The sequence below is a fragment of the Macrobrachium nipponense genome, chromosome 35, assembly GCF_015104395.2.
Source record: "Macrobrachium nipponense isolate FS-2020 chromosome 35, ASM1510439v2, whole genome shotgun sequence".
NCBI classification, from domain to species: Eukaryota; Metazoa; Arthropoda; class Malacostraca; order Decapoda; family Palaemonidae; genus Macrobrachium; species Macrobrachium nipponense.
This window is the reverse complement of record NC_061096.1, coordinates 53,152,854-53,160,851: the sequence shown is the minus strand read 5'-3', so window position 1 is coordinate 53,160,851 and position 7,998 is coordinate 53,152,854. Positions and strand designations below refer to the sequence as shown.

At 34.1% G+C, this 7,998-nt stretch overlaps 1 protein-coding gene across 1 annotated transcript; it reads right to left on the bottom strand.

Annotated features, from left to right (window-relative positions):
- Positions 1-859: 859 nt before the first annotated feature.
- On the bottom strand, positions 860-7,532 carry LOC135208780 (uncharacterized). The gene is made up of 6 exons (XM_064241299.1): positions 7,376-7,532; positions 6,834-7,069; positions 5,742-5,912; positions 3,438-3,625; positions 3,033-3,142; positions 860-1,317 (listed from the first exon to the last, which is right to left on the bottom strand). The coding sequence occupies exons 3-5, from the start codon at positions 5,850-5,852 to the stop codon at positions 3,043-3,045; spliced, it is 399 nt and encodes a 132-aa protein (XP_064097369.1). The 5' UTR covers positions 5,853-5,912; positions 6,834-7,069; positions 7,376-7,532; the 3' UTR covers positions 860-1,317; positions 3,033-3,042.
- Between the last annotated feature and the right edge of the window lie 466 nt (positions 7,533-7,998).

Sequence of the window (7,998 nt, the reverse complement as noted above, 5' to 3'; positions counted from 1 at the left end):
TTTGAGCTACCCTTCTAGTTCATTTGTGACTTACTTAGTGTTGGTGACCAAAGCTGTACTGTACATTCAAGATGTGGTCTAACTATTGATGTGTAGAGCTGAAGCACCGTTTCCTTGCTTCTGTATTTGAACTGCCTCTTTATGTATTCCACTAGTTTCTGTGGCTTCCTTTCAGCTTTTATGCATTGTTTTGTGGATTTTAAGTCCTTGGTAATGATGATTCCAAGGTCTTCTTTGTGTTCTACACTATTTATGTCTCTTATTAAAACAAACAGCAAGATGAGCATTTATCCAACTAGTACTGTACATTTACATGTGTAATGATGTCCACACAGGCAGGTTTCACGTGTGCAATTGTTAACTTATCTGAGCATGCCTAGTAGTTGTGTAGCACATTGCTACATAGTTGTAAACAGCTGGCCCGACTAAGACGCAATAGGAATCCAGTGCAAAAGACCACAAGACAGAGGAGAAAGGAAAGAACACATTTTACATTACCCCCACAGGGACACAAAGATGTAAAAAACTTAACCTTATTTGTCCCACTGTATAGCAGGGTCAGCCGCTCGAGTCAAATATTTTCCATTTGTTTAGATTCCTTGCATCTATCTATTTAACAATTACTATACAAATTCAAACCTTTGGCACACTAAATTAAACTGCTCCACCCGTAACAAAAGTTATTGTACCATTACAGATGACATACATGTAAAAACATTGTAGACATACTGACGTCATGTCTTCATCAACAGTACACCTGTGTCGACAAAAAAAATTATTTTTCTATTAATGCTATACATATACTTAATCCTTTAGTGACTAATTCATATCACTGTCACTGACAAGGAAAAGCCATCAAAATCATAAAAATTAATTTATTTACATAAATACAATACTACAACACTATGCAGGTCAACTGTAAACAAATCTAAATCTACAAGTTCATTAAAAAAATCTCAATTGTTTACAAACTTCATAAATTAAAAAAAAATGCATTCAGCTTTACAGTGTACATACATACGAGATTAATTCCTTCTGTGACCACACTCATAACTCAATTTGTTCATAAATAAAATAAAATTTTCCCCCTTTAAAACGAATGGAAATACTACTATGTATTACGTATTCTGTTCCAGGCCCTCCCAAAAACACAATTTTTTTTTTCTTTTCTTTTCTATGATTTCACACTTCATATCCAAAGTAATTGGTCTAAAGAGCTGCTCAGTTAGGCATCTCAGCCCTGGCAATGGCGGACACATTGGGAGATGGCATCACTCAGGCTCACTGGCTCACTGCAGCTGACGATGTTAACAGCACCTGAAAAGACGAAACCAATTTTTTTTTTTTAGCTTACAAAGAATAAAAAAAAAATACATCCTTAATTGAAACGTATTCCTTCTTATTTGATGTTCCATCAACCACGGTTTTAAAAAATATATAGTAATAATTACTATAATTATAATATGAATAATAATATGAATAATAAAAAATATAAAAAAAATTAATCAAAATACCAATATATAGAGCAGCCGTGAATCCTATTTCTACCAAATGTGAAAAAAAAGAAGAAATTTTCCTAGTGTTGCTTGTGTGCCTAAAACTGCTGAAGCTTTGTAAATAGTGAGTGACTGACTTCGCAAACACAGAAACGAACCAAATCTGCAGCAAAATGTGTTGTGTCATCAAGTCTGAAAGCATTAGGCCCGTATGAAGTTTTTAGCAAATGATCCAATGAAAAGTGTGACACCAAGCTACAAGAAATGGTTGCAGATTCAGAAATGGGTTTGAACTGAAAAATATACATCATTACTAGACAGGCAGTCTGTCTATGAACAGACTACTGCCAGGTTTCCAACAGATTTTACAAGTTGACATTATAAAAAAAACTACCTCCAGAAAAACTGTGATGAAACTGAGTTATGGTAAACCCAACATACAAACATAAAATTACAATGCAGGAAAAAGGGTTCTAGGACTAATTCTCATTTTAATTACTATCTTCAGGGCCAACTAAAGTACATAATACATGTTGGACTGAAGTTCATAGCTTTACTAGATGACTTTCGTTTATACTAATTATAACAAAGGTATAAGTATAAGCATTACTCGGGACAAAAAGTTTCTGTAAAATTTCACTGCCATTCTTGAATATATGAGGACAGTTTTGTTATGATATATCTGTGATGGATGAATGTGAGAAAGCTATTCCATGTCCACTCTTCTGTTTAATGATTTTTCATACTAGCTATGATACATTATAATTTCTTTTTATAATAATGATGAATCATATCATCTTGTGGGCCACGTGTCTGACATCCCTGCTTTAAGGCATATGAGGACATACTAAAGCTGTATTATGTGGAAGTGGCAGCATATAAGTATGATACAGTCAGTTATACTTTACAGAGCTGGGATCCCACAGCCCACACCCTCTCAAGAAAAATACATCATCTACTACTGATCTGGCAGCAAGATATGAAAATACACTCAGCTATTCTATTTTGGAACTGGCCCTAGAATGTTTCATCCACAGAGTTCAATAATAATTGACAATACACCTGACTACTCTGAATCTGTTTTCTATGAATATAAAATAAAAGCAGCAAAGAATGGATCAGAACGAGAGACAGTAATAAAGTCATAAACAGCTTAAATAGGTTTCCATGTACTAGTGACCCTGGATATCAGCTGCTGATAGCTGAGGATATTGCCAAGTGTGTAACCATGTAGTCCACAACACAAGAGAAAAATTAAGGCAATGAGGATCAGCCAAAGGTATTATTAAGATCCAAACCAAGTAATTACCTCAATAACTTGTGTAGATCTGTACCCAAATAAGGCAGCATCATTTTCATAGTGCCTATAGAAGAAAATAATCAATACCCTTGGAGATTTTTAACTACATTAAAAGAATAAAAGAATAATATATAAGGATTACATGTTTATTAAGTGCAAAAAATTAAACATGACCAAAACTTTTTCTTTGGATAAGTACTATGAAAATGGTAATACATATTTCAGGATTTCATTACCTATAAACACTTATCTGCGAACAACTTCTGGAGGAATGTAGTCTTCATCCACCACCTTGGGCTTTTTAATTTTATGGGGGAAGAAATGGGTACGATCTTTCTCACGGACCCTGTAATAAAAAAATAAAAACCATCAAGACTCACTTTTCCTTTTCTCTTTTTTGAGTTGTGTTAAATTCCCTGAGCCATAAGCACAAACAGCAGATCAAAAGAATAGTAATCACCAAAGATGGACTGATAACTATCTGCCAGATACATCTCCTTCCTCCAGAATCACAAATCTTTGTTAGTTTCCACACATCTGAATTACCTGCCTTTTTTACCAGTGGAAATTTGAATAACAGAGATTTGCAAATTGTAAAATAAAATCTTTTTCATGAACTAACAGAGTAAAAGACCACATACACAGGTTTTCGGTCTAGAAGCATTTCCAGTCTATCCTGATTCTCAAAGAATGTGAACAGTTCCTCTTTGCTTTTCAGTTGATTCTTCTTTCTCTCAATCTCTTCTAACAGCTGTTTTCTCCTGTATTCTTCTAACTGTTTCTCAACCTCTTCTTGTCTCATCCTTTCCCACGTTGAATACAAACTCTCCTGTGAGTATGAAAACAATTGAGTTCCAAGTAAATATTAGTTTCAAAGTAAATAGAACCATAAAATCTACAAATAGACAGATTCCCATTTATTTTACAAGAAATATATAGTAAAAAATATGTATATAGCCTGTGTAACTGATTTGGAAAAATTCTAAACTTGGTTAAGAGATAGTTGTATAAAAGCCAAATAATAAATGAATGGGTACAGCAACATTTTTTTGTTAATGTTTATTACCAATGTAATAATAAAAAAAAAAAATAATAATGTCCTGCCTCAAACTGAAATTGGACTCTAATTATATCTAAAAGCATAAAAAAAAAGAAAAATGTTTTATTAAAAAGAACATTTTTCTCTCTACTAGGTGTTACAGGTTGTCGGTAGCCCCTTTGGTACACACACGTCTTGGTGGGGAAAGGAGGGAGAACCTACTACTGTTTTAAATGGAAGAAGTTGGAAACACCATATAAATCAGAATATCTATTGATATACAAAATACAGAACATACACATAAATCTATCCAAAGTTCAAATTGATCTGTACTATATCTGAATATGCATAGAAAACTCCATACTATTAAAAATGGACACTGGTCATCAACTCTACATAAGCATATCCCCATGGCAATTCCCATGTATAAAGTTACAACATTATCAATTAGGGTTTAGGAATGAAAAAGAAACTGTCCATAAAGCCATGCTCTAGACACTTCCAGCACTTTATGACATCAGAAGTTGGAATAGTTGACAGCAAGACAGGTGATCCAGAAAATAATACACAGATGGAAGAAAGGAGGCGGGAATGGATGTAAAGTAAAAGGCAAAAAAGTGGGTATGGACAGTTAAGGCCTGAAGAGGCATTGCAAATATCCTTTAGTGATGCATACATGTACCACGGTGAGTTAAGGCTACGAAGCAAAATGGACACTAAAACTGCAATTTCCTGTTTGTATGCAATGCATAATAATGAATACAAACTAAATAAAGACACCACCCTACTGAAGAACATTCACATACAAACAAATGGGATCGCAAATTGAAATTATGTTCAGAGTGCTCCCCTTTGCACTCATTAGTTCAAATCTTGTTTTGCACACCACTTCAGTGCATACATTACTGTATGTACAGTGTATTATATTTGAGGATGAAAAATTGTATGGTACTGTTTTAACTTTATATAATAATACAGTATTTAAATAGGCATGAATAGTACAATAACCACAAGGAATTCAACATACATAAGGCCATCCAGAATGTAATTCATTTGTAAGTAGGGTGGTGTCTACACACTATAAAGTCATTCTGGTATTTATTAACATAAATACCAGTTCCCAATATCACTGACATAAGCCATCAGTCTGGGTGTTCCCATATTAAGTTTACTGTTAACTGTCAGCTTTGTATCAATTCTTGAACTTGGTCTAACACTCATCATCATCCTCAGGAACTATACCTCAATCAACCTAAGAATCAGTACATCTCCCTCACCCATCCACAATGCTCATAACAATCTCTTGATCGCTGATCTATCAAAGTGAGCTCCAAGCTTTACCCAAGAACTTAACACTTAGTTCTTGGTCCTGGCTGTTTCTCTGGTGGGAACTAGTTATCCTAAGTGCTTGAAAAATGTTAAAATTGTTTCTGTAACCAAATATCAATTGAATGCTATCTCCTGGATCCTCTTGTAGTAGTCCCTCTCTCTGAATTGTGAGAAGTAGCCAAAAAATCATAAATATGGGAATCCATGCTCTGATGGTGGTAATTCCTGTCATTTTCAGGCTATTTCCGTGGACACAATGCACCCAATATGAATTAAAAAATTACTGCTGTTTTGAAGTGGGAATAGGCAAGGAGGATGACAAAATGAATAGCTACAAACTCAAAAGGAGCAAACGATAACTTGTAGCAAACTAAGATCATGGGATCCAAACGATATCAATGGACATCAGGAGCAAGGCAAGATCAGCACAAATAGCACAGCCAAGAAACACACAGGAAATGGTGAAAAACACAACAGGGGGAGAAACAGTAGCAGAGACAGCTGGCTGAAATAGAAGAAAAAAAAAAAAATATATTAAAAATTATACTGATTACAAGAAGAATATCATTAAATTTACCTGAACTTTAATGTCATCTGCTTCTGCCTTTGCAGCTACATCCTTCACATGATCCTCGATGACTGATTTAAGATTTACTTCTTCTTTTACACAGGTGCCAACCAAAGACATGATCTTCTCCTGATTCTCACTGTCATCACTCGATGTTACTAGTTCTTTAACTGAAGTAACCTGCAATTAGCAAAGAACAAAATTAACAATGTCAAACTCATACCACTAAAAAACGAAAAAATTTATATATGTAAACTAAATCATCACACAAAACATGGGAAAATGGAATTCAAGTTGAACTCATAACAACCCCCATTATACAATTCCTATGAAATGTCTCATAAAACCCATTTCTTTTGCAAAGTAAGAACAGAATTGATGGTAAACTGTTAATTGAACTATCTAAAACAGAAGAGTATAAAAATGTTTATAACCCTGGTGTCCTGTATGGTTTACCACAAGGAAATTTTCCCTCAAGACCAGTCATCAATACGACAATTTTCAACTAGCAAAAATTTATGATCCCTTGTACAGAGGAATGGGCCAAGAATGACTACACCCAAGAATACTCCTACAGCTTTTGTGATGTTATGAAAAGCTTTAAACACATAGTAAAAATTACTAAAGTTTAGTCTCAACATCAAAAGTCTACATACAAATATTCCAACAAAAGAGGTTATAGAAATAGTAGTGGCAAATAAAATGTACAGTGGAGACAACAGTCCTTCGAGTTTTAAACCTGTCTTACATTGAAAGTATGTCGATGACACCTTAGCTGTTTTCGTGCAAAAAAGTGACACCATAAAATTCTTCAACTATTCAAAATTCAAACATACCAATATCAAATTTACTATGGAGGAGGAAAATGATGGAAAGATGCCATTTTTACATCTCTTGATAAGGAAAACTGAAGCACAACCCAATCAATGTCACTGTACTTTGTTCAAAATCTAACCTCTTCATCAAAATCTAGTGAAGAGTGCATTCTCCCATCCCTCAACATCAGAGAAATAGTTACTTGAAGGACTAAAATCTTAAAACATACTATTTAACCATTCAAACTGTTTAACAAGTAATGCTGAAATTACAAAGAATACCTACCACACTTTCTGCTACAGGAGTGCTGTTTGCTGCACATCTTTGAAGAGTGACTTCAAGATCACTCCACTTGTTATATAGGGCCCATCCTAGTATTTCAAAGTTTGTTCCAATCAACTCCCCGCCCTTATTAAGTGGTGCTCCCCATGCTAATGTTTCCCAACAATATGATTAGGTTCTTTCAGATCAAAGTGATCATCAAAGTAAGGATTACGAAGATATGGGATCCTTATCTTCAGCTGAAAAAAATCATTATCCCTATGAAATTATTAAACATGAACAATGCTTATTTTGCCTTGGTTATAATTCAGAAATATGGAATAAAATCCCTTAGGATAGTCAGCAATCTAATTTGAAACCAATGTTTTACAAATTATCAAGATCACAGCACATATAAAGACAAAGTGAAATACAAAAACAAATAAACTTGAAAAATATAAGACAGACTACTAACAATATAACTTAAGATTTACTACCCTAACCTTGCTTCAGGCGTCAACCTCTACACAGGAAACTTTTGTAATTAAAATTTAAGTTACCAGTACCTCTTCTTCAGGTTCCGCTATCTTCACAGTGTAATCTTCCCAAGGCAAATTTTCTGTGGATGTAGCATATAGGTAACAAGAGGCCATAGCCAAAGCCTGGGTCAGGGGTGGTCCAAAGTCTTCTTGCAACATCAATACTGATGCGACACGTGCAGCAGCTTGAAAAGAACCAGAAAATAAGCGTACCTAAAATAATATGATTTGTAAGAGTAGTAGTTTATCATTAGCATAGTTTCTCTAATTACTAATGATTCTAGGAACTTGAAAAATTAAAGGCATTACAATAACATTTTTTACCCTTTTAATCATTCAGGAAAACATTCTCTTTTAAAGAGTGTGACCTGATCATGAATATGTAGTTGAAAAAGGCTAGTTGCCATGACAGAAAACTTGAATGACACATTTTGCTTGCTGAAATGTCATATATATTTTGCTTTTTTGTGTTTAATACACACTAAAAAGAAAAACATGAATAATTCCTATTTCTTTGGATTCTATTAAATATGTTCATCAATGTATATTTTCATAGGCTATCCTATGGAACACCAGTACAAGTAATACTGACATCTCTACTGCAGAAGGAAGACTTGAATAATGGGCACTTAATTGTTTACTTCACCAGT

Excerpts from the sequence above, each read along its gene's own strand:
- LOC135208780 (XM_064241299.1), bottom strand. The coding sequence starts at position 5,852 with ATGTCTTTGGTTGGCACCTGTGTAAAAGAAGAAGTAAATCTTAAATCA. Across the intron at positions 3,626-5,741 it reads CAGATGACATTAAAGTTCAG|GAGAGTTTGTATTCAACGTG; the intron begins GTAAATTTAATG and ends TCATACTCACAG. Across the intron at positions 3,143-3,437 it reads CTTCTAGACCGAAAACCTGT|GGTCCGTGAGAAAGATCGTA; the intron begins GTATGTGGTCTT and ends TTTTTATTACAG.